This window comes from Anas acuta, chromosome 2, assembly GCF_963932015.1.
Source record: "Anas acuta chromosome 2, bAnaAcu1.1, whole genome shotgun sequence".
Classification (NCBI taxonomy): domain Eukaryota; kingdom Metazoa; phylum Chordata; class Aves; order Anseriformes; family Anatidae; genus Anas; species Anas acuta.
The window spans coordinates 45,303,191-45,329,269 of record NC_088980.1 but is presented as its reverse complement, the minus strand read 5'-3'; the positions used below and the strand labels follow the sequence as shown (position 1 = coordinate 45,329,269).

At 38.7% G+C, this 26,079-nt stretch overlaps 1 protein-coding gene across 6 annotated transcripts in view; it reads right to left on the bottom strand.

The window, feature by feature from the left end:
* Positions 1–1,332: 1,332 nt before the first annotated feature.
* DNAJC13 (DnaJ heat shock protein family (Hsp40) member C13) overlaps positions 1,333–26,079 on the bottom strand; it is a 53,525-nt gene continuing 28,778 nt past the window's right edge. For 5 of the 6 annotated variants that reach the window (XM_068674549.1, XM_068674548.1, XM_068674552.1 and 2 more), the window contains 33 exons: positions 25,860–26,019; positions 24,788–24,850; positions 24,338–24,439; positions 24,097–24,201; positions 23,177–23,379; positions 22,667–22,751; positions 22,341–22,495; positions 21,726–21,771; positions 21,357–21,511; positions 20,523–20,724; positions 19,694–19,809; positions 18,772–18,850; positions 18,072–18,207; positions 16,779–16,963; positions 16,142–16,216; positions 15,887–16,006; positions 14,875–15,054; positions 13,944–14,111; positions 13,257–13,370; positions 12,806–12,922; positions 12,086–12,263; positions 10,928–11,019; positions 10,488–10,587; positions 10,043–10,117; positions 9,799–9,911; positions 9,216–9,385; positions 8,832–8,874; positions 7,896–8,069; positions 6,906–7,085; positions 6,494–6,634; positions 5,877–6,020; positions 5,323–5,422; positions 1,333–2,176 (listed from right to left, as the gene is read on the bottom strand). In XM_068674549.1, coding sequence (XP_068530650.1) covers positions 2,079–2,176; positions 5,323–5,422; positions 5,877–6,020; positions 6,494–6,634; positions 6,906–7,085; positions 7,896–8,069; positions 8,832–8,874; positions 9,216–9,385; positions 9,799–9,911; positions 10,043–10,117; positions 10,488–10,587; positions 10,928–11,019; positions 12,086–12,263; positions 12,806–12,922; positions 13,257–13,370; positions 13,944–14,111; positions 14,875–15,054; positions 15,887–16,006; positions 16,142–16,216; positions 16,779–16,963; positions 18,072–18,207; positions 18,772–18,850; positions 19,694–19,809; positions 20,523–20,724; positions 21,357–21,511; positions 21,726–21,771; positions 22,341–22,495; positions 22,667–22,751; positions 23,177–23,379; positions 24,097–24,201; positions 24,338–24,439; positions 24,788–24,850; positions 25,860–26,019 — 4,174 coding nt within the window. In that variant the 3' untranslated portion in view covers positions 1,333–2,078. Of the gene's footprint in view, positions 2,177–3,486; positions 3,599–5,322; positions 5,423–5,876; positions 6,021–6,493; positions 6,635–6,905; positions 7,086–7,895; positions 8,070–8,831; positions 8,875–9,215; positions 9,386–9,798; positions 9,912–10,042; positions 10,118–10,487; positions 10,588–10,927; positions 11,020–12,085; positions 12,264–12,805; positions 12,923–13,256; positions 13,371–13,943; positions 14,112–14,874; positions 15,055–15,886; positions 16,007–16,141; positions 16,217–16,778; positions 16,964–18,071; positions 18,208–18,771; positions 18,851–19,693; positions 19,810–20,522; positions 20,725–21,356; positions 21,512–21,725; positions 21,772–22,340; positions 22,496–22,666; positions 22,752–23,176; positions 23,380–24,096; positions 24,202–24,337; positions 24,440–24,787; positions 24,851–25,859; positions 26,020–26,079 lie in introns of all 6 variants that reach the window. The other variant, XR_011093963.1, reaches the window with a different exon arrangement.

Here is a 26,079-nt window from a genome sequence, read left to right as displayed (position 1 = left end):
CTTAAAGTGCTTTATTTGCTTTGAGCCAAAGCCCTCTAACTTTTTATTGTAGAGTCAAAGCAGTTCTCATATGATCTATGGCAAGTTGACAAACTTAATTACTGATTAAATGACAAACTATTAAACAAATAAATGCTGTTCTTCCCCCTTCCAAAGCTCGGCGTCAGTCCAATCCCCTTTCCTCTCCTTTATCCTGCTCTAAACTCTCCTCATTTTCACCAAACGTTACACTCTGAACTCCCTCTTCCTCCCTTCAAGTGGGACTAGGGGCAGTACAGGAGCAGGTTGTTGTCATCTGCTGTTCCTTACATTGTTCCCTCAAAGTCATCTCCCATTTCTCCTTATCAGCACCATTTTTTATCATCGTTCCTTGCAACTTTCCTTTTGTGCAGCTTCACAAGCCTCCTCCTGGCTGCAGCTGCTCCTGCCCTTTCTTGAAGATGTCTGAGATTCAGAGGCATCTTCTCTGAAGCGCTGAAGTTTTGGCTGGAACCAAGACTGGTTTGCACAGGGCAGTTCATGGTTCCCTCAGCCACCAAAACAGGCTCTGCCATTCGTGCTCATCTCTGAAATTCCCAAAGGACACAGTTCCTCAGTGCTGTGTCTGTAAAAATCCCCTGACACAAGTTACTTAGCACAGAACTCACTAATACAACAGAAGCAAGCAGATTAAAACTAATGACAGTGTTGTTTTCTGTATTTTCTATAGAAGTAGGACAGTACAGGTAGAATATTTCAGCTTTTACGGGGCGATCGATAATTAACTTAACAATAAAAGCGATTATGTTTCTGCATAACCAACCTTAGCCTGATGTCACAGCTTAAAAAGAAATAGCTGTAGGGCGTAAGGTCAGAACTTGCTCCAGTTTCATCTTGAAGACTGAGGAGAACTAGATGAGCATTCACCTGAAAGGCATTCCAGCAAGAGCTGCTGAAGTCAGGGTGGTACAGTTACCAAGTACCTGCAACAGGAAGCTTTCTGCAAATTAAGTTTCTTTGCATCAGTTCATTATACCTACAAAATAACAGCTTTCAAGCAAGTGATAACGTTTTTCTGTATTCCCACTGGTATTTGTTTCTTCTTGCCAAGACTGTTCCCAGGAAGCTAAGGATGTCAACAAGTCAGTTGCTGAAGTCAATTTCAAATACAAGACAACCTACGACATACCACTATTCATCATTTAGTAGCTCTGCTCTGGAGTGTCAGAGCCTGCACAATGTATTTCTCCAAGCAATGAGTCCTAGGAACCTCGTTTAGCCACATGCAAATTAAGGTCTTTGGCCACCCTCATTTCCCATACCCTCAAAGAACTGCTACATAAGAACACCAACTTTATCTCATTAACAAGGCTCTTAATTCCCTTTATTTTAAAATTTTATGTACATATGAATGATCTGTATAATGTACACTCAATATAGAAAGTTTTTATATACTGGATAATGTATAGAACATTTCACAATTACACTAATTTCTTACATAACATGTCAACCTTAAGTTTTTTGCTGAAGCTTTTTCAATTTGGTAAAGCCAGTTATACATACAAGTGTCTAACGCTGTTTGATCTCAGGAAGATAACGTTAATGATTAAGGACATCAGTGAACTGGTGCGGGGAGAAACCCTTTGGAAGTCAAGTTCAATGAGGAGTGATCATGTCAGACTGGGAACAGAAGGGATGCCCTTTTAGTGGGGGTTGGTTGGTGAGGTCAAAGTGATTTTAGCCCAATTCCTCTAGACTGTAGCTCAACTCCAGTCATGCTAAGTCATAAAATATAAAAACTAGGAAAGTTTGATTCACAGTCTTGTAAACAAATATAAAGGAACAAAATGTGCTTACGTACAGCAAGAAAAAAATTCTTGCGTACCCATTTCAGCTGATCCACAGAGTGCTTTCTTATGTTACAGTGTGATAGTTAGAATCACCAACTTTTTCCTAAAAAACAGTCATAGAAAAAGGAATAACACTGTCATTAAACACTTGGAAAGGCAGTAAGTTCACTTCAATGTGTTGGAGGAAAATGCTGTTCCTCATCACTGGCCAGTCTGCCTTTGTGCCTCTTTCACACGAATTTCTAGTCCTTAGCTGACATCTCCCACTTCGTTGTCTACCGGGGGTGGTATGTTGGGCATTACAGATGACGTCGTCCCTGCAGTAAGGTAGCCAGCAACTCCGGGGCCTTTTGGGAAGAAAACAGAATATTGGTGATTAGTTTAGCTTCTAAAAAGTGATTTAACAGCCTTGTTTTAGGCTCATTGATTTTTGTAGGTCTCCTCCAACTGAACTACTCTAATTTCCTCTGGTAGCTCAAATACATCATCCAAGTCAACCCAACAACTTAACCAAGCATTTAAGTTTTCATTTAGATCGTAAAATTCATGGGAATCTAGGACCAGTAGCAATTAAGGCAGCTTAGTCCCTTTAGTCATTAAGTGGGTTAGCTTGTGTGGACCATTCTCAGACTTCAGTATTTTTCCTCTGATGTGCCAAACAAGTCATAAAAAAATCCACCCATTATCCAGCTCATTTTCCACCACCGGCAGTAAAGAGGAGGCACTTTCTGCACCGAGGAGAGGACCTGCTGCAGGTGAAATGCCACTACCAGGCTCTACATTTATGCTTTCACCACTAAGGATTTCCCTGCCACGTATTTAAAATGGAAGCTCACTGTGCTGCCTCAAGCTTGTCTACGGGCTTTGTGCCCTTCCGTAAAAACTCAGCTTTGCACTGCAGACATGGATCCTCTCCTCAAAGCCTACAGGTAACTTCTAGTCATAAAGAAACTAGAACCAAATGGAATAAGGACTCAATGCTGCAGCATGAGGTGTTTCAGCAACAATCCTTATTAAATCAGTGATCATAGAGAGCTGCTAACCCTCGACGTGTTCCTCCATCAATAAAGTTACTGACTTGGTATCTTACCTTCAGCCTACACTGCTGATCTTTGACACAGTAAGTTCTGCTGGCTTCTTTGCTCTCCCATTAAGCCATCTTCACCAATTTCTCCTGTATTTATCATCCCCTTCATTCCCCACCCTCCCTTCTCCCACTGCAGCCAGAACATCAGAGTGTGGTTTCCCTCACCTCAGTGCAAACAGTCCTGTGCTATGACTGCAAGCAAGGAAACAAAGCAATCAGCGCCTTTGGCACAGCAATCCCTGGCTTTGGAAGGGATTCTTTGACAGCACAGTGGCATCTGTGAAGGGCCAGACCCACTTGTACACAGCCTAGTACAAAAATTCCACTAGTGCTCTTGTCCCTCTAACTCTTTCATCATGAATTATTCCTAAAATGCTTCAGGAGTTAGTTCATTCGTAGAGCCAGCCATTATCAGCTGCTGCAGATTTTAGTTTTCTGCTGCGTGCAGAAAGAAGGCAAGTTTGTCAGCGTTTTGCAGTCTGGGAACACACATTTGTTACAATTCGGTGACATGCATCCGTTATTGGGAAGATAGCAAAGGCTGCGTGCATTTTGCAAGATGGTATCTACCTGCTTTAGAGAGCTACACAGAAGTTAGCAAGCTGCCTGGCAGAGCAGATCTAAAGCCCACTTCTCAGGTGAAGGGGACTGCTGCCAGTTAGAAGGGAAGGAGAAGAGACACCTGAGGGAAGAGAAATAAGCAAGGGAAGTTTCAAGGGAAGTGCAAATAGCAAAGCAATTTGAAGCAAAAGGTAAGGCAGAATATAAGATAAGGCAGGTTAAAAAAAAACTGCAGTTCATTTTCCATCTATACTTTTGTGTCTTTTGTTACTTTTGTAACAGCATCTTCATTCTGTATTTGCAAGCACTTAAACATCAAGCGATTTCAATGCAGCACAGTCCCTAAGGCAGTTAGATAGCTATGTTGCCCCCACTCTCAAGCTTGTCAGTTTCTGGCATGTAGTTTCAGCTCTTTGCCAGTAATCAGACAGGGTTTACAGCACATTTCTAATCCATAATATCTACAAAATACCGAAGAAGTCAGCACCAACTGCATCAAGAGTTCAAGTATTCTTTGTCAAAGTGGCACAAAATTGCTGTAGTGCAATAAACAGTAAACTCCTGTTCAGAGCTGAAGCACTGCATTTTTCCTGTGTGGAAAGACACAGGAAGTGTTGCCACAAGTATCTATGCACCAAACAATAAGCAGCTGCTTCTAGAATGTAAAGTTCTAGACTTTAAAACCTTTTTCTTTATTTTCTCAAAATACATGCCAGGATCATGCAAGGAACTTTTCTCTCTACATAGCCATCTGATTTACACACCTCTATTTTAGTTGCAGGCAAAAGCTCAATCAAGATTCCCACATTAAACTAAATGAGAAAGTTCGACGCAGCATATGGAAGTGCTCACACTGACTTGTCAAAAAAAAACAAAAAAACTAAAGCCATAGTTGAGAAGCTAAACTAAGAAATTAAGTTATTTCTTGCACTCGCTTAGCTGCTGACTAGTAAGGATTCAAAGTTTGAATCAGGTTTTGCATTAGAAAGAATTTACTATAATGCAGTTATACAGAACAGTTTCAGATTCAGCAAGTAATCTGTGATCAAGTACAGCACAAACAGCAAGAGCACTCTTCCACCCTGCAAGCCAGACTGTGGTGGCACCCCTGGGGCACAACTTCAGTCCTGGCACCAGCAGGGGGCTCACCCAGAACACACCCCAGGTGTGTTCCAGTGTAAGCTGCAAGCTGCAAATACAGGTAACAAGGCTGTTCCCACGAGAGAATGGCTCTGCCAGTGCACTGAGCCTTACTGGGAAATGGCTTCACACTCAGGACTGCTAGCACTCAAACTGTTCTGTTACCATCACTACGTGCCTTGTGCTAAAGCAGCGTAATTCATGTGGCCCAATGAATGTAGTTCAGCTACTTAAAGTACCACTGCCTTTCAGACAAAACCTAAGTTTGATTTTTGAAGAGTTTTACCTCCCCCATCCCCGACTTCAGAAAGCAATTTGCTGTAGGTTCAGTCTATCTGAGTCCTAACAAAGCGAAAAGTTACTCTTGTTCATTAGATCTCAATAAATCTCTACCACTACAGTGTACTTGCAAGACTTGCCAGTGTCCAGACTCCACTGCTCTGATATTTTAAAAGTAGATACAGCAAAAACTATTCACAAAAATAAGTTATCTACCAGGAAAAAAAAAAAAACAAAAAACAAACACCACCACTACCAAAAAACTTGATAGAAATACTTTTAGAAGTTTAACATTTTTACAGCACTTGCTCTTCAGGCCACATGACAGCACTAGATCCTAAGGATAACCACTATCCCCAGAGTCAAGTTGGGACAATCGAGTAACAGTTTGCTTTGATTCAGAACAAATAGGAAAGGGTTGCTGACCTGTGAGGTATCCTGCTGTTTGTGTCTCAGAAATGAACAAGTCATGTTTCTGATCTTTGAAGGCACTCCACACAGAAGAACGGGACAGAATTTCATTTACCTATAGCATTGGAAGAGATTAACAGTAAGACTTGCAATATCCTAGAAAAATAAACTTCTTTTCTAGAACCAAATCTTTCTGAAGGGATTACGAAATAGTACAGCACATACACCCATAGTGTTGCTGCAGTTGTCTACAACAACATTCATCAAGACAAACAAAAATGCTATTTACATTTCTAACAGAGAAGTCCTGAAGAGTTACCTGTAAAAACCTAGCTGAAGGAAGCTTAAAGAACATTTCTGGCACTTGGAATCGGAATTTTTGCCTAGTATTCTTCACCGTACATTGAACCAGTGACTCCTCCACAGGAAACAGATTGAGAAGTTCCAACACGCCATAATTTTGTAGATACACAATATTAACATTCCAGGCTTGACAGCCATAATAAGATTAAACAAGGGATGTTCAGAGTCGGATATTCCGTATGTACAAAGCTCAATTCAGCACTTACCTGTTCTCCATACTGTAGGCTGCGAGACATGGATTTCAGAGTTTTAACAATCTGAGCTTTTGTCGCAGATGGGCTTTCCAGGTTCTCAAGACCAATACCTTCAAGCAGCTTTAGAAGATAAGGGACCAGATCCGCTTTCAAAGCCTAGAACCATACACAAAAGAGTTGTCTTAACACAGACTAGTAAGTTCCACGTGTTCAAGATGTTTTACATTCTGGGACTGCTATCATTAGCACGAAACAAAAGTAACAACAGCTTGTATGAAGTATGTTTAGCTAGGCAGTTTTCCTGAGTAACCCAAATAACCACAAGCAAAAGCAAAGATTGCTGTCCAGCGGTTCAGCTCTGTGTATGTACAATTTCAGTTGATTTAGCTGCTATTCCCATGTTATGCTTTCTCAGCAGCCACGAACCAGCACCACCCTATGCACAGTTCAAGCTTCAATGCTCGGGCAACATCCCTGGCCAGATCTTCATTTGGGATTTCTCACTTCTCCAACATGAAAAGCACATTTAAAAGCCTCCTAGACACTGAAGTTGAATGGTACCTCTGTTCCTATGAACAGATTAGGTAGCCAAACATCACGTTTCTGTAGACTGAGCACATACTACTTACTTGAGCTACTAAGTCATTTTGTTCCTTCTGAAACATTCGATTAAGTGCTTCACAGGCTACACCAATTACATCTGGTCTCTTTTTCATTCCATTCATGAGAGGGCTAATGGTCTCAAGCGATGCCATTGCTCGAACACAAAGCTATGAAAAAAAGAAAAACAGAAATAACCAGAATACTTGATTTATTTTATGCAAAGCTTGATTATGGCAAATCTGGTCAACCAACCATAAATTCCCATAAGAAACAACGTTTCTCAGTTCCTTTAACCTGCCAATTCTCCATTCATCAGCTAAAGTCCCTGTTCACTTGGTACGTGGTATTTACAGTCAGCATAATTCCCTTCTACAAGCATTACTAACCACCACGAATACTCCAACTACGCTGTTCTGGAACATTTAAATGATTCTGTACCTCATTGTCAGACAGTATGTGCATGACACGAATGGCACTTTTCGGAATGGCGTTGTTCTTGTGGTTCATGGCTTGGATGATCTTGTGAAGATGCCCAAGTGGAGGGACTTGATCAGCTAGCTGAGGCTGAGCACTGAACAGGCACACAGTTGCTGTGGTAATGGTTTCTAAGGTTTCCCCCTGTAGGAAAAAAGCAAAACCAGAAAACATAACTCAGTAAAGCCTAACAAATCCCCAAAACAGTAACACTTCTCTTGTTCTGCATTAGATTTTGTTCCTAATGTTTTTATCATGTGATTTTGCTTTGAAACTTAAACTTTAAGAGAATGCAATCAGCTCCAAAAGCAGTAGACGTTCACTGAATCTCAGGAACCCGGATTCCATAGAAATTAAGCACCATTTTCAGTATCTAGAGAAGCCAATGTCTGGCTGTAGCCTGTGCACACATAGCACCACAGGTGCTGATGTGCCCAGGAAAAGCCTGACAACATTAAGTCAGTAACTTAATGATATTATTAACCGAATGTTTAACATCCTCATTCCAACTACAGAATGCTAGTTCTACTGTATTAAGCTAATTCTTAGGTGGGAACCATATTTAGGTAATGCAACTTACCCCATCAGAGTGGGGGTGAGTGTTAGAGAAGGACATTAGTTGTCAAGACATGAAAGTTTAGGATGCATAAAGCAAGAGCTATTTTCTTGGGTTGGTCAGTAAATGAATAATTAAGAACAATTTCTTAAGTCTTGTCACTACTGTAACATAAACCTTCAAGACTTACCAGAGCTACTTGTATGGCTTCCAAGGCTTTAGAAGCACTGACTTGTATTTAGAAGTTGCTTATGTAAAAGCACGTAGGTATGTTTAAAGTAGACAAACCATTCGTGTTGTGAAGGAAGTGTGAGAACTGAAGTTAATCAGATACTAGAAGACCAGTAGCATGAGACTTCTAAGCAAATTCAAAGAACATAGTAAAAACTACAACTTACATGGGGGTTATTTTTCTCCAGTAGTTCAGTAAACTTTTCCAGCAGTGCAATGAGAAATTCCCTTGGTTTCCGTAAAACCCAGGCCGGCTGGGCAATAAAAATCCTTAAGAAGACTCCCCCCACCGAAAGTTCACCATCTGCCTCACCATACACCACAGCAAAGTCTTCAGGCAGCTATTAAGTTGTAAAGAAAACAGGGAGTTATTACTTGGCAAGGAATATTTGCAAGATCTGTAATTCTAACATCATAACTGTGGGACTGAACTATTCTTCAGAATGGAGCTGTGGGAAGACCAATAAGCATCTCATTTTGAAGAAACATGAGATAAGAGTAGAAAGAACATCACCATGCAGGTCATACTGCTACAGTGGACTTTTCTTTCAAAGACCACAAGTAGCTGTGTCTATAGCTGTACTGGGGTAAACATTAACAAGAGAAGTATCAGTAACATGGCTGATAAAACAGGCCTCTCCTTTCTTCTACCCTTATGAAAGTATCGTGGAAAAAACAGACATCACTGACTGACCTGACATGACAAAATGGATCAGGACAATCATATCTGAGATACAGTGTCTTACTAACATTTCTGAATATTTTCTAACCCGTTGCTTGGTAAATAGTTTACTATAGCTATGTAATAAGTGACAAGATTTTTTCCAGCAAGCCAGTATTTTCCTTGGTCGCTGACTTTTTAGAATGACCCGAACTATCAGAGAACTTGAAGTATTGGCCAAAAACCACTGCTAAGCGTCTGATTTTAAAGCATAAGAAGTAATGAAAACTAAAATCAAAACAGTTATCACAGCACTGAATTCCTGTTAGTACGCTGAGTAGTATGAAGAAAGCACATCAACAGAAAGTTGCAAACAGGCATGTGTTATCAGCTGTCTTGTATTCCCCCTGGGAGCATCCCAAACAGAAACAGTAACTTTTACCTTCCAGTTAGTGTCAGGGTTGTCCCTCTGAAGTTTAAAGTGCCTTTAAAAAAAGAAAAAAGATGGTTTAAGGAGCAGAAGCAGCAGCAGCCTTTCCCTACTGTGACACCACATCAGTCTCCCTCCATTTGTGAAGTATTTCCCATTGCTTAAAACCCCATTCTCCTGCTGCTAAAAGGTGTTTACTGCCACAACAATCTAGATGCATAAAACACTGAGTTATGCCTACAGTACACCACAGGGAACATTTACTTTTCGCTGAAGCCTGGATTGCAAAGATTCTACTTTTTACAGACAGAACCCTGTGAAAGTTTTTCCCCAATAACTCTGGTTCACTAAAGGAGCATCTCCGAGGAAATGCTTAGGCAGCAGGTCTCCACATACTCAAGCATCATCTCTCGAACTGTCGTTGATACTTTCTCCCTGGAGTTGTCATTCCAAATTAACTCAGGATTTTCATGAGTTCCCTCAAAGATATGAACGGCAGCTTCAGGGTTGTCTCTCATAGCATCCATGAAGACGCCAGGTAAAAACTTCATTAGTGTAATCCTAACCTAGAAAGGATGAACAAAATCGACATTTAGAATTGTGTAACACCTAAACAAACAAAAAAGAGCCTTACTGAAAAAAAGGTTGAGAACCTCAAGAAGTCTAGTTACCTGGATAGTAATAAAATACACACAGTATTATCATTTTAGATAGTCACAGATAGAGACGGATTTGAAATTGGGGTCCCTAATGGAAGTCAGTACAAACTGGAATCTGGAACCAAACTGCTTGCAATAGTTACAACAGATACAACACATATATATAGGAATCTGCTCAGAAATTTAAAGAAGTTAACTGCTTTTCTGAAAAAACTACTTTCCTCTTCACATGAATCACAGAAGAGTTGGTATTGTTCAGTCTTTAGAGAGAGGTTGGTGCTGTCAAGATGAGTTCCAACAAAAGCAGTTCAGATTCTTACCTTTGGACCCACGAGCTTATCTGCAGTCATTTTGGCAAAGAGCTCTGCTGTTTGGGCTCGGACCTGTGGATGAGTTGAGTTGCAGAACATGTCCAGTAAGTAGATTAAAGCACCTGTACAAAGAGATAGGGAAGCATTCAGTTGTTTTTTTTTCTGGTCACAAGTAGTATAAAATTCACTGATTTGACCATCATATTTTGAGTCTACTGTTACAGAAAAAATAGCTTTCGATTTACTACTCTACCTTTTGCCATGGCCTCTTTAATTATTTTTGTGCTTGATGTCAAAGCGTACAAAGTTTCAAGGACCAGTTGCCGACCTGTCAAGATAAGTAGTATTAAGAACTACCATATAGTTTAACTAATCAAAGATAAACTAACAATGAACATCAATCATGCATTCATTCTATTACAGAAACTTATTAATTAATTACTACTCAATTCCTGAAAATAATTAGTCAATGAAATACTACGCAAATTCAAATGCAACTTGAATACCTGCAATTTAACTGCTTCAGCTCACACATTTAAGATAAACAGGTTACTTAGAATGGCTTTTGTAATCATCCCCACTGGAGTACTGTTTTAATGCTACAGTCCATAGCGAGGAGCTCAGTCAACTGCATTCTAACAAGCTTTTGAATCAGAATGCTTTGCCTTGCAAGACTTCAAGAATTATACAGTACATACTTGAAGGTAAGGAATGCAAGAGTGCCAGTAAGTTTGCAAGAACCATCGCTTCAGCAATGTTGTTAACACATTCTTGATTACTTGTCACTATGTTCACTACCTGTAAAAGGTCAGAAACAAGACGCGATTACATTCTAGATTTTCAGACATCACTAGGAAAATTCAGTGTATGATGAAGCAACTTAGTAGCCAATGTAACTGTACTTACAGTGCTCACTGCCATGAACTTGACTTACCTTGGGGAAGAGGGGGGACAAGGACAAGTGAAAAGCTATCAGTTGTTCCCCAAGGGAGCTCCCTGACACCTAGGATCCCAATCCTCAACACGTTTTTGGTATTACTCTAACAGTTATATAATCTGGTTTATACATGTATATGCTAATTACAAAGGGCACCCATAGTTTTGGTTGCTTGTTTTGGGTTTGATTGTTTTGTTTTACCTCCAGAGCCAACTGCTGCACCAGGCCAGCTCCATGAACACGCAGAAGGGAGAATATCAACTTAAAGTGACCTATGCATTCACACTCAGAACCTGCAAGAGATCAAGCAAGTTACTTTCTTCACATGAACCAAAACACTCACCGAAGGCCATCCCAAGTCTACATTTGACTACACATAAAGACAGTAATGTGTATAGTCTGGCACAGTAATTGCAACAGCTCCTGCAGAACAGGAACTACAACAGAATTAAATTAAGCCCCGCATATTAACCTAGCTTCCACAAAGTCTTGATCAATGGTATTTCAAAAGAAAAGGGTAGTTCCCCCAAGACAAAAAACTGAGCTAGTTCTTGGATTATCAATTAACTAATGTAACTAACATGCATTCTTACAAGACAATTAAAGAAATTCAGTTATTTTATTTATCGTTGGTCACCAGTACTTCACTTGGCTTCAACTACACATAATGTTTTGGATTCCTACAGCTGGGAGGACAGATACTATCTATAACAGTAACAGTTGCCTTCAGGGTTACAGTTGCCAAATACAGAGAACCCTAACTGGTATCACAAGAAGCCATGACTAATATGAGTTGCTGTTACAACAAGAACATCTTAAATCACAGCATCTCAGACTTCTCCTGTCTATACAACAGTATTTGCACTCTATGGTGTTTGCTGGTGTTAGCTGCCCACTCTCAAGAGCATCATCCCCTCCTACTTAGGAGGAGCAAAAGCACTGACATGTTTTCAGGTGTTTACTGCTATGCAGTACTCAGGTCAAAGGTGGTTTTTTTTTATGCAAGGAAGTTCAAAATCAGCTGAAGATTCTTCAAACAATTACAGAAAGTTATTTCAGAAAGTTTTTTAAATAACTTTTATTTAAAGAAAATTAAATCATCCCAGCAACTGCATGCCTGAATTCAAGTTAAAGGCCAATGTTTCTAAGACAGATAAAGCTTGGATTTTGCACAAAATAAATACATCTACTGATAATGTTCTCCAGCACAAAAACAAGCCTATATATAGCCCATCAACACCACTAAGGCCTGTTAGCTGGCAAAACTATCTTCCAGCTAGAAAGGAGCTCAAAAGTTCTGTGTTATTTTTGCAGTTGTCCTCAAGAAAGCCTATCAGTGAAGTGCCTTATTGAGCCTACCTGGGTTGTGTTTTATCACATTTCTCAGGGCCTCCAGAGCCATTTCAACTCTCCGTAACCGATCTCCATGTTGATTGGACTCTACTTTTCCAGTCTGTGTTATTGCCATTAACGTATGAAGGTACTGTGCTTGTGAGCCTATGTAATCCAAGAGGCTTGCAGCAAATGCTTTTGGAAGCTTTGAAGAGATGAGAGCATTTTAAGTTGTGATGCAATAGTATTCACACTAGAAGTGAGTGTAGCAACACCACTTTTCCCACATTTAATAGTTCATTCCAAACAGGAAGCATTTTTTCATCATCTCTATAGCATCTGAACCACATTAACCCTTTTTATATGTTAACACACCCTTAGAAAGCCACTTGAAGAGCACTTTAAGATGTAGAGTTGTTCATAAGTATAGATGAACAGCAAAGCCACTAGGCAGAATCACTTCCTCCTGGAACTAACAATTCAACCTGAGTATCTGCAGTGAAAGCTTGTAGAAAAAAAAGGCATTAAACCATCCAAAGCAGCACATCTTACAAAAAACTCATCATTCTTTTAAAATTTATTCTGCTCCAATAGAGAGACTTCCCATAACATGCTGATCATGTTGGACATAACTTCCCTAAGATTTATTATTCTCTCCATTCTGTTTGTGCTGACAAAGAGTAGCATTTCAGATACTAATTGACTAGTTTTTAAGTTCAACAGAAAGGTTTTAGCTAAATCTCTCACCTCTAGTTGGAAGGTAGGGACTTCATTGTAGACTCTAACAAAAATCTCTCCCACAATAAGTTCCTTTGCATGGTCACTAAAGACAAAGTCAGATCCATAACTCTTGTCACAATCACCCTTTAAACAAATAGACAAGCAGCACAAGCTCAGACAGCAAATAATCATGTAGAAAATATAAAGTGATAACCTGGCTAATTAGACAATACTAATAGAAGACAGCTTTAGCAAAAAAAAATCAAAAGCCCTTGCTACATTGAAACATTACAACTAGTAATGATCGAGCCCAGGTTTTTTGTTTAAGACTACTGAATGAAGAAAGTCATTTAGGAGTAAACAATGGATACCTGTATTAACTGTATGACAAAAGGATGCACCAAAATATGAAATAGCTTTAAATCCCACTACTAATTTTTGTATAAATTGTTAATTTTTGAAGTAAGAAGCATCTTACTCTCTTAATCATGCTTTCTTGTTGAGATTCCAAGAATTCAAGTAATTCAGCTCTTGTCCCGTTGTTCCAGATCAAGTAGGGGTTCTCTGTGTTACTGTTAAGCATCTTCAGAGTCTAGGAAAAAACGAATTTACGTGATCTAAGCTTACTCTGCATAATAATCCAAAATAATGTTTTAATTAGCGTTTCATGACATAAATTAATCCTATCTCAGTAACAGCCAGACTAATTTCATAAGCAGGTCTCAAGTGTCAAGCCTTCCACATATCAGAAAAGCAGTACATTTAAGTTACTTTTTAAAAATTATTATTTTATTCTGCTTCAATCTGCAGTTCAGATTCTCCTATTTTTGGCAGTAAGCAGCATCCCTATTGTAGATAACTTCCTCAGCACTTCTAAAAAGTTTAGACTTCACTTTCCATCATTATAATCCTTAAGCCATCAACATTTAACTCAATGTCTTTGCTCCATATTTGTTTTGGGAATCTTTTCAACAGGCTGTTGATCCTGTCCACTGAGTTTGAAAGCAAAGCAGTTTTTGTCGCCATTACTTCAACTGCAGAGGAAAATTGCTCTGTTGTTCTCTGTACAAGGCTGGTGTTCAGAGAGCTCTGTACTTTAAGTCAGAAGTGACTAGTTACTTCTTCCATAACTTGATAGACAAAGTTTTGACCAACAGATGCTTACCTCAGTAGCACTGACCACAGCAAGTTTCCTTGCAATATAGGGTGTCAACATTCCAGCCAAGCTTTTCCTGATGGCTGGGTTTTCAGGTGTAGCTTGTTCTTCAGAAAGATACCCTCCAAGACGACTCAAGGCTAACAGACTAAGTTTAGCAAGGCTATTTGCTACCTCCTGAAAAAAAAAAAAAAAATACAAGAACAGTTACAAGAGAACTAGAACTAGCTGGAGAAGAATCAATAGCTACAGAGATTTGTCCAACACTTCCACACCAAAATGAAAAGAACTGGTGTTGCCTATTTACCTGCATTGCTAATTATGCACTTATGTCTAATAAAGCACTAAAAGCTACTAGGTGAACAGCAAGACATGATCACTGTTGCAGGCCTAATAAATATAGACAGACATAACCAGAGTAGGAAAAAAATGGGTCACTAGGATAAGCTGAAAGCTATGGAAGCCATTTAGGGTAATAGCTTCTGATCAGAAAACGGTTCCTGCCAGCAGCCAAATTCCAGTATAAGCCTTTCTTAACAGCAGTACAAGATTTAGTAACTAAAATACTGTTTAAAGGTCATCTCATCCAGTAACTGAGAAAGAAGCGTCCTACTTAGAGGATCACTTCTTAAGGAAAATAGTGCGAAGCCACTTACATATCTATAGGCCAAAGTGATAATGCAGTGCTAAAGGAGGTATTTTAAGTAAGTTCACGGTATCACTAGACAACCCTTTCAGTTAAGCCTCCAGAGAAGTTCTCATAGCACAAGTTAACCTTTTTACTGTTGTCTAAGATCTATTAGAAACCATTTTTTTTGGCTTTAATGTTTTTTCATTTAACTCTATGATGCTAGGAAGTATCTGAGTATGCCTGGTTTTTGTTAGTAAGAGATGGCAAGCAACAAGCCGTGTCTGAAAGCCTGCACCTTGTTAACATTACCTGGTGATTAGAATCTTCACTTTTCTGAATACCACTCTCTTCCAGTGTATAGTCATAGTTGAAGAGGTAACCCAGCAAGTACCAGAGAACTCCAGCTTGGAATAAATGTGTTTGCAGCCAATAATCTAAGGCAAAGGAGCTAACACACTCTACTCCCAAAGAAGCTACTCGTGGTATGTTCTGCGGGAGGAAGAAAAAGTTTACTTCAGTACTTGTAACAAACAAAAGCCAACTGGCTGCCTTACCAAACAAAGATTTAAAGACAAAACTTTTTAAATTCTGCAGCATTGTCTAAGCAGCAGGGAAACAAGTGAACAAAACACTGGCACTCAAAGACAGATGCCTGGTAGACAAGAAACATGTCTAATTAGTCAATCCTTCAGTAGAAGAGTCTTTGAATAGTTATTTTTTTAAGACTAGAAAAGAGTGTTGAGGAAATGGTGGATAAACAATTTAAGAAGGTGGCAGAGATTCCAAGATTAGTGTTTTATGGTGACGCATTCTGCAGGGACTACAGAATAGGCATGCACCTAAAGTCAAGTATTAGGGTCTGGTTTAAGTTCTTATTTTCACTTACCCAACAAGAAAAGTTGGAGATGAGCTTGCCATTATTAATTCACACAAAATTAAGTATTCATATAACATGACTTAAGAGCTACACAGCTCAAAAACTTCTGTTCTCAAGATATTTTGCTGATTTAGGAATCTACATGTACATGTAAAACTTGTATCTTTACCTTCTATTTTAATGAATTAAACAATTCAGCTAGGCATGATTAAATTAAGAGTCAAAAATACATGAACTCTAATAGCAACTGCATTTTAAGTCCACTAAATGGATTCAGATACAAGCATTAAGAACAAGAGTTCTACATCCCACAGTGATTAACTGGGATCTTACAGAAGTGATTGATCATTTTTCTGCAACTGTCTTATTTCCCCTAAAACCAGAACATTGCCCTAAACATTTAATAGTTAAATACGCATTTAGGAAAAGGAAGAGAGCTCTTACCTTGCCATAATACAGTAACCTACAGAGATCCTTAATGATGTTAGGCATTTCTGTAATCTTTTCTCTGCACTCCTCAAACTGAGCTGCCACACTGTAACATTTGCTAACATGTCCACACACCTATTAAAAAAAACAGTATTTTATTGGTACCAAATGAAAGCAAAATGTTTACTTTTTTTTTTTTAAACTTTTTTACTTTACATATACGTACAACTTGTCACAAGGTTGATATAAACCAGAGTTACCACAACTCACCTGTACAGACATATCATCTGGTTTACTAGAACGAGTCAGGACTGCCACACAACGGTTAAATGCTTCTTGCAATACCTGTGAGGATTGGATGATGTGCATGTTCAGTCTCAACAAAAACTAATAAAGTAAGTCAGAAATAAAACATTAGCTGGTAAACCCATTTATAATGGCTGAAGACAAGCCCTGTTTGACAAAACCTGTTGCTTGCTCAAACGCTTTGCAGGGCAAAATTCCTTGTGAATGCTGGTGCTAGTATTTAGTGCTTCATGACAGTCAACAGCATTTACATATGTGAACTAATACACGCAATGAAAAACCCTTCTGCTGAGTGACTTGTTCACGTTTATTCTTTCACATACAGAATAGAGAAGCTTTCAACAGAATTTGGTAGAGAAGTAAATATTTCTGTTGAACTGTAGATAAGCCAACTAGAAGCCTAGATCAGGAAAGGAATATACTGTGCAAGAGACTTTCTCTAACTGAAAGAGAAAGTAGAAATGGAATAATGCTTCAAAAGACAACCAAGAGTGATTCCTAAATGCATCTGATGTCCTATGCAGTAAATGGATCTAGAATTTTCATCTGTGCAAGAGTTAAGACTTCAAAAATCCCCTTCAATAAGTTTCTTTCAACCTACCTCAATTCCATTTTCTCTTCTCAGTTCTTCTGCATTTAATGCTGAACAGTTGACGGTATGAAAAGCAAGTTCTGTGGCAGCAGGCAACAGTGGAGATTCTTTGGAAAACAAGAGGTCATCTGATGTTTCAATGGTGATAGTCTTAATCAGCATAGGATAGCCTGCATACTTGTAAGGTTTCAACTCTGAAAAAGAAAAAAAGTCTCAAAGTTTGCATCTATGCAAAGTCTACATAATTAAAAACACCATATAATTATCAGTGGAACATGTATCAGCATTCAAAGACCAGGAATCAAAGACAGCCAACACCTAGGATACCTACAGCAATATAGAGTAGTCCACACAATTTGACTGCTTGTCACATCAGACTGCTCATACTAGAAGCTGACAAAAGGTCAGGGGCAGACTCACAAAAAAAGCTTTTTCATGATTAAAATAACTTATCTACAGCTCACAAAGCCCCCAAGCTAATAGCCTTCCAAATAATGTCTGCCCCCAGAGAAACATCTGTACAGCTTTGTCAGCTACAGTTTTATGCCAGTGTTTAACAGTGAACCTGTAAGGACCTATTAGTATAACACAGCAATTGTGTTTTCAATTATGATTTTCATTCCTGGAGTGTTCAGCAGGGATAAAGAACAATGACTGTGAGCAAACCTAATTAAGTCTACTCTAACATCAGTGCCTCCACACAACTGACAAAGCTATGATTGCATATGAGGTTTTCGTTTTAACATAGTGTAACACACTTATGCAGCAGAACACTTCTGGCTTTGCATCGCTTGGATGTGCCAGCTGCCAGCAAGGGTATAGCTAGAATCTAGGATTAGGGTACTTTACTCCCCCTCTTTCTCACTTGGGCTGTGGAAGTAGTGTTACAGCACACCCACCTAGGGGTCTAACACTAGTCAGAATTTCTGGAAGATTACACTTTTGTGTGGTTCATCAAGTGAGACAAGTCTCATATATACCCTGAATCTCTCATCTAGGTGAACAAATACTAGTGAGGACTTTTCTGAAGAGACAAAGAAGTCAGTCTCAGTTATGTATGTAGGAAGATTCAAACTTACTGTTGTAGGAACAGAAAAATTCAAAAAACCTATTTAAGCTTTTTGAATTAAGCTCTATTACAGATTTTATTTCATGGAAAAAGCCCCCTACCATAGCTTCATCATGCTGTGGCAAGCCAGAAACCAGATCAATAGAACACAGACTAAGCAAAATAGGAGATTAAAGTTGACAGCAATGGCCACTAAAGACATTTAAAATATTCTTCTGAGGTAACATGCCTACCTTCCTTATGCCTGTTGAAGAGGATGCTTTGAGTTTTCAAGATCAAGATAATGTTTTCAGGATCTGGCCCATCTACCACTTTGGCAGACTTCGTGCATAGAAACTCATATGCTTTATTAACTTTTTCAAACATATCCTGCAAATAAAGATAACAACCCCCAAATTACTACAAGTCAGCAACATTCGTTTATATGCAGGTAAAATAAAAGTATTAACCATAGCGCTAGATTTATTGCCTTATTAAACTTCAGAAAATACTGAATAACCTCAAAATAAGAATACTGGTTTACAGATCAGTTTTCTTTTCTGAACTCCACCATAGGAAAGAGACTAAAACTAAAATCAATTCTTCTATGACAAGAAAATAAAGTTTGATTTTAAGAATGGCAGAGGATTCAGTCCATCTTTGAAAGGGAACACTTAGCTTATTTACATCCTGATTAACTGTTTAAACTAGATGCTTTCTGAGATGTTTTCTGGTCTGATTACATTAGATTTTACTGTGGAAATCCTATCATTCTTTGAGTGACATCAGTTGAATACCACTACAAATAAGTAATTTTATACTCTAGGATTCATCTAGGACGTAAGTTTTCACACTCACTTAACTCCTAAGTGGGAGAAAATTTAAGAACTCTTAACACAAGCAACAGCTGAATTAGTCCCCATCTTATTAAGACCACAGATATTTTGTACATACCCTGCCTTCTGGATTCTTGTCTGGGTGGTATTTTTGGGCGAGCCTGAAATAGGCTTTCCTGATCTTGCTTTCATCATGCCTATGAGAGAACAAGTCCCATTACACTGAGTAACATTAAAAAAAAAAACAACCAAGAAGCCTGAATTCTGACAAAACTATGAATGGCACTGATTGTTAATTAAGTTAAAACTACAAAGCTCTTGTATTTTAATTTGAGAGTCCTGCTCCATTAACTGAATGGAGGTACTCACACAGCCACAAAATAGAAACTAATATTAATATCTCTTGCTCGGATATACTAACCAAAAGCAACTCAAAGTCACCCTTGAATGAAGGGTCTAAATTTAGAGCTAATAAAAATAAATAGTAACAATTAGTAGTCCAGACACATGAGCTCACAATCTGTAGTAAGTGCACTGCTCTTGAAGCATAACTACAAAGTGATGTCAGTTCTCTTATACAGGCGTGATGTCAGAAACAAGTGGCAAGATAGGAAGGGAGAAATCCCACTGCTATCATTAAAAAAAAGGACAAGATCTGGCAGGTGGAAGGAAGGAAGATTAGAGAAACCGAGTTCTACTTTGAACATATTCAAGTGCTGCCCTCTTCTTTGCTCATTATGAGTTAGTCTAATGTTTATCCTGTAGAGCAGCCTAGTGAATGCTGAGAGCTCAAAGCATTTTTCCCGGTTTCAGTTCATCTTAATACTTTACAATTATTCTCTCAAAGAAACACACCAGAGCTGAATTTTCAAGCTTTGTTTCTTCTTAGAAGAAAGCACTCTTCTGCTGTGAAAGTAGGTGCAAGACATAACTGGTACCACTAATTGGTTGTGAGTACTGAGATAAGGAAATTCAGTTTCAGTGTACAGACATTATGTAACTGCAGTTATACACTACTTAATATACTGAAAGCAACTTACTGTCCTTGTCCTTTGGGAAGGTTAAGAACCTCATAAGCATCATCTATTGACATCGTAGGTGGCTTCTTTTCTACTTCCTTCTTCCAAGCTTCTAGGGTATCTTTCAACAGTTTGACCTAAATAATTACAGTTTATTAGTGTTTCATTTATACTGGCTGTAGCACGTCATCTTCTACAATGAAGTAGCTGCTTTATTAAGGTACCCTTATCACCCATCACTCTAAATTCAAAGATGTTTTAACTAATCCTCTTACTCATAGTAGTTATTGCTCTCACTTCAGTCAGGTAAGAATCAAGACTTGGCTTCACTGCAGCACTATGTTTTATTCGAGATTAAGACTGCCTCAAATTGAAAATATTTTTGTAAGTCACATTAGAAAAGGTAAACACGCTTGAGTGTTGGGCAATATACACCTCCGTATTACAAAAACTGCAAAGCTGCATGAATAAATGAAGTTGATTAGACAATCAGACAGATCTAAGACCACTGAACTGTACCAAGATCTTACCAGTTCAGTTAATGTATTGATATCAAGTTGCTCAGTTTCCTCTCCAGCACAAAAATAAGAACTAAAAAACATTTAAGGCTCATTGAAACACTACCTGAAGTTTGCGTACTTTAAGTCAGTACATGAAGAAATACTTAACCAGTGGCTGCTACATGGCATGAAGACTATTTTGCTTTGACTTGAAGTTAAACATATTTGCTTACAAACTGAAAGACAGAATTAATTAGTTATTTGTAACAAACCTAGCACTTGATTTCATTAAGTTGTTAGGACTCTGAAAGAACAACAGCTGAGCAAGTTCTGAAATTCTTCTTACTTACTGGATCTTTAATTGGCCAGTCTGGAAATCTGAGTGTATCACAAAGATGCTTCAGGTAATAAATATTACAGAACAGTTCATTTTCCAGTTGCGGATAGTTGATAACTGGGATAGGACAGTATTGGTAGAGGGCCCTTGTATTGCTTTGAAGACGAGGGGTGAAGTCAGCAAGATGAGCAGCAATCTTTTCTATCATAAGACGCCTGAAAGTCACAAAGTTTGGTTTGACACTTGCCAAGCAGAGTCCTCAAAAAAGTGTATGTGTGTTCACTGATATATGCCACAAACATTTTCCCCAAATAGCCTGCCAATTTACAGAAGAGATAAAGGCCCTATTCTGTTATGAAGACATTTTAATGCCTAGAAAGTTCTGTTTATTTTAAAATAACATGAAATGACATTTTGCCCTCCCTCAGTATTTCTTTACATTTTGGAAGACCCTAAAAACATGCTGTAATGTTTACCAGTATCACCAATCTAGGAGATGCACCTCTAACAAGTACAGTAAGTACAAAACAGTAAGTACAAAACAGTCTACATAAGTAGTGAATTCTCCATTCATGAAAGGAACTTGATCAAGTATGACACAGGCATATGTAAGAGGCTTTTCAGCATTCAGTGAAATAATCCCCTTCTCTCTGCCAGTTTCCACACCTGTAATTTTTGATAGAAGCAGAGGACACTGCAGAATATTGCTCTTGCAGAGGGCAAATGGAAAAAAAGCAGTGGAAACATGGAAAACACGTATTTTAGACCTTCTGTAGAAATGCTAAAGATAAGACCTCTTCAGCAGATTTACTTTTTCAGATGTATCTCTGACAGAAAAAAAAATTACCTCATTTCATTGCTCCAAATTGCTTCTGGAGTGTCAAATTCCCCAAGGAATATCTCAGAAAATTTTTCTGGCTCATAATTTTCTAAGTAACACACCATTGCTTCAGGAAGAATATGTCCAAGTATACTTCTTTGAACTATATCTTGACTTTTTGTCTATGGAAAAAGATGACATTGCCATCTCAAAGTTAATCGGATTTTCAGCCTTTCCAACCAACTTAAGATCTAGAAGACCCTCCCCCCTTTTCCCTTACAGTTCTTAAATTCTGATTCTTAAGAACTAAGAATAAGCATGAAGTACTGTTAAAGCAAACAGGTGGTTTACAAAACTATTTGGAAACAGAGGCAGTTATTTTCATGATCTACTCACTTCTTCAGACTTGAAACCTTGTTTTGTATGTGTGTATTTCAAAAACCTAGAAGAGAAAGAGTAGTTATTTAAGTATACAAAGTTTAAAAAGTATCAGTTAAAAACAGATCTGAAACCTTTGAAAGATAAACAGACCAACAAACTCCAGTTGGCAACTCTCATGCATTAACTTTGAGATGAAAGGAGTAACAGCAACCACTGAATGAATCTCTGAGCCAAGACCATGAATTCCTTGGGAACCCCACCAAATTAAGTTCTTCCACATGTAAGTATTGCTTTATGTTCACCATTTCAGTTTGTGAGTCTTGTTCCAGAAAGTTTGTTTCCTCTACATCACATAAAGAAGCTGACAGACAGCCTTTCCCTACAAATCCTGCCCTACATCATTACATCACCATTTCATGAATGAAATGAGATGACCCTTCCCTCCCTGTCAGGGTCACAAGCAATTCATTTCGTTAGCTGACTTGACAGTGTTGAGGTAACTCTCTTAGAGGGTGTTTGCCTACAGTCTCATGGTGATTCTAACAAAACACACACACTTCCAGGAGCATTTAGAGCAGCACTCCTTCTGAGCACAAGAAGTCAAGGACCATTTTCATCCTTTTTCCTCACCTTGCAATAGGAAGTACATTGGAACCCGTGTACATCATGATAAAGAAGAATACTCCACTCAAATAGAAACGAGGTAACTGAGGGTTATCTTGCATGATGTGAAACAACAATATAGCGACTTTTTCCACAAGGATAGGATCAAAAGTCAGCAGCAGCTGAAATAAAACACAAGCATTTACGTTAGCTGCTTAAATAGCCTAAGTCACCTACCAAAATTCCAGTTTTAATGAATTCAGTATTGGGACAGGGAAGTCAACTTAAAAAACTCATTTAAGTTCAAAGTCAGACTTCTACTCATTTCAATGTGTTTTTTTAGAGCTGCTTACCTGAGTGATATGAGGAAGGCAAGTACTATCTGACAGCAGTCTTTTCACTCTAGGCAAAGGTCTTATAATAGCATTGTCTTGATCCCTAAAAAAATAAATTGGTACAGGAGCAAGCAGAAACATGCCTTTTCTCTTTCAAGAAGAAGCAACTTAAGCGATCTACTAAGATCAGATGCAGTGCTTTTTTAAAAAAATCAGACTAAGTGTGGTTTAATACCATGCATTAACTTGGAAATAAAACTTCTTTAAACAAGAACCTGTCTGTAGGAATAAGACTGTGTTGCTGTGCATTAGGAACGCACCGAGCTTGTGCATGTGTCCTTGCAGTTCCTATCACAATGTTAGTATTGTCTCATTTACAAACCATTAACCCACAGGATTAATTACTACTGCAAGAATGATCTTTAATACAGTGTACTACTTGGGTTCTAAGAAAAGCTTCAAGATAGAAGTTGCATTTCTACATCTGCACGAGAAAGTTAGCCACCTCTGCTGAAAATTAGTGTTTACCTGCTGGGAAAATATCCACACATTGTGATGAGCATGTTGAGTATAAGCGTAGCAAGGTCAGTCTCATTCAGCACAGCCTGGCCACTGGCAAGCAAGCACCACTTCAGCTGAGGGATGACTTGTAATGGTCGCCAGCCGTCCATACCTTGAGCCCAGCAACGTGTTTTTGAAGTCAGTTTTCCACTGTCCCATAGTTCCTGCATCTATTGCAGAATTAGAGTTTAGTTGATTCAAGCACTCAGAATCAAGTTTGCTCCTCAACATTCACAATCAACACAAGCTTCTAACTGCCACATTGCAGACGTTACCATAGTTCCATGCAATTTTAACAGAACCAGTTAGTAAACATGAAGTATGTTTACAGATTGTTGACAGGTTGAGCATGGCAAAACTGGGCCACAAGGGGGTAGACAGCATTACCAAAGGCATTTAACCTTTCACACGCTGTTGGCAAGAGTTACTGAGGTATCAGAGTGACTGTTAGTTTAATGGCACTGGTCAAGGCTTTTCTGGAGCATTTCAACAGACAGGAAAAACATTTAATTGATTTTTTTTGAACTTCTGTCCCAGTTTTCTCTCTCCACTCATCTAAAAAGGCTGTGTATGTAACTGGAGAACGACCTATAACTTTGTTAGAAAAGCCATTTGACACGTGCAGCAACTGCAGTACCAAGAAGAGCTTAGACCACAGAAAACAGGTTTGTGCTCTAAGAGGAATTAAGAATTTAAGCATCAGAAGCTCTGGTTATTACAACAGGCAATTGTTGTAATAACTGCTACACACAGTATTTGCTTCAATATTAGATCTTTGGTCCCATCTTCTCTATACCTTTTATCAGACCTGGGTCTTGGCACAACACCAAATAAACATCAAGATGGAAGTATCTTCCATCAAGGTCAAGTTAGAAGCAGACAGGTACCTCTTGAAAGCTGTAAGGACCACTCCTTTCTTTGTCAGCATTGCCAAAGTACCATTCTTTCTCACTCTCCCTCTTCATATCAGGCGCCGCCTCAATCACATTGCTCTAGAAGTTGATATTTATAGGATTAGCTTCAGCGCAGCTATTACATTTCCACAGGAAATATAAGGACATTGCTTTGATTTTCAAGAATTGTCGTCTTAGCAATGTATTAATAGCATGAAACAAAGGCCACATATACCTGCAGAGGGACCGTAGCTCTGCTTGTGTGAAGGTGTGCCAGCGTGAGCAGATCCACAAGGATTCGAATTCCATTTGAATCCATAAGGTCCTTCACATTTTTCTGTTAATGTATGAAGTGAGTTAATAAAACTATTTTCCAGGTAAGAGTTGTTACAAATATTGAACGATTTTATCCTAGTAAGAATTGACTCTGAGAAGTCAAAGCATTAGCTAAAGAGCCTAGGATGGTGCAACCACCAGAATATTTACGTACATTTATCTACACATTTCCTTCAGCTTTCTTGCCAATAACAGCTACAATACCCCAAAACAGCTTTATCACACATTGCTTTAAAGCCTGCATCAAGGCTGTAATTTTTGCTTAAGTTAACCCCGAAAGACCAGTTCAGAACATTTTATACGTTTGAAAGACCCATAAACTACTGTCAAGTGTATGTGTGCACCTTACCTTATTAAGGATCAGCTTGTTGAGAAACAGTATCAGTCTGTCCCGCTCAAGCCTATCAGTGCACTACAGCAGCATAAGAGAACAAATTAGTATTTGATAGCATATATCATAAATTACCTTCAAGAATCAATACAGTTGCACCACAAAGACCCCTTTTACTTTTCTTCATGCCCAGAATAAAACAGCTGACTATTAAGTGTCCAGTTTCACACGCAGCTTTCTGACACTTAAGTAGAAAGATCTTGTTCCCCTCTACCATCCCCTTTGTTGCTCTGGGTCCAACACTTCAGACCCACAGTTTGCTAAAATAATTTATTCTAACAGAATCGTGTTAGGATTCCCCAGTGAGCCCATTAACACAAACACAGGGAAAAAGGGACTGCTTTCAGCCTGCAGAGAGAACAGGTCTTTGATGTTACATCTGTGGTAAGACTCAAGGCAAAATAACAGACTGTATTGGCTCAGTTCCACTTACAACAGCCACATCTAAAACCCACACTGATGCGAGCAAAGAACTCCCTTCTTCAGATGGCAAGGAAATGCATTTTTACAATCTGTATGAGTTGTGAAACATGATTCAGACACACTGAATGGCCAAAGCAGTCACCAAAAAGATAGTATCCACTCTGTGTCCACGTAAGGCTACTGTTTAAGTCTGGGGCTGTTTCTACAGCTCTTGAACGGAGTCTCCCCAAATATGACCTGGAACAAGGTCATCCTCTTAAAAAGCTTAATGTTTCTGCATTTTCAAAAGCAAGAACAAGATTAATATCACACCAAGATCCTATATGCTTTATTCTTGCTCAGCCTAAGAAAACTAGGCTAACAAAACACACATGGAAAGTCTACTTTGAAATACTTTTAAGATCAATGGCTTGTTAATGATATATTTCAAGTGAGTCAAGGGGAGATACCAGGAACACTTCATGACAGCGTGAAAAAAGTATTCATGCTGCAATTTCTTATTCTGTAAAACTGAAACTTGAGTTTCACAGCAACTTGAAGGATCTGAACATATGTTGGACCAGCCATACATTAACTACTGTATCAAGTTCCTTTAAATAACTCTTACCCGTTCTAACATCCCAACAATATACTTGGTATCAGAAAATGGTCCTATTTCTTCATGACATCTTCCATAAACAATAGCCAATGCTTGCAGACACAAGCATTTCATATTCACTTTTGGGGTAAGTAAGAAGCGATGGTAGAGCTCATTGAAGAATTCATATCTAAGGAAGAGATGAGATTTTAGCAAAGACAACAGAGACCTTGGGAGTGAGAAAAGACTT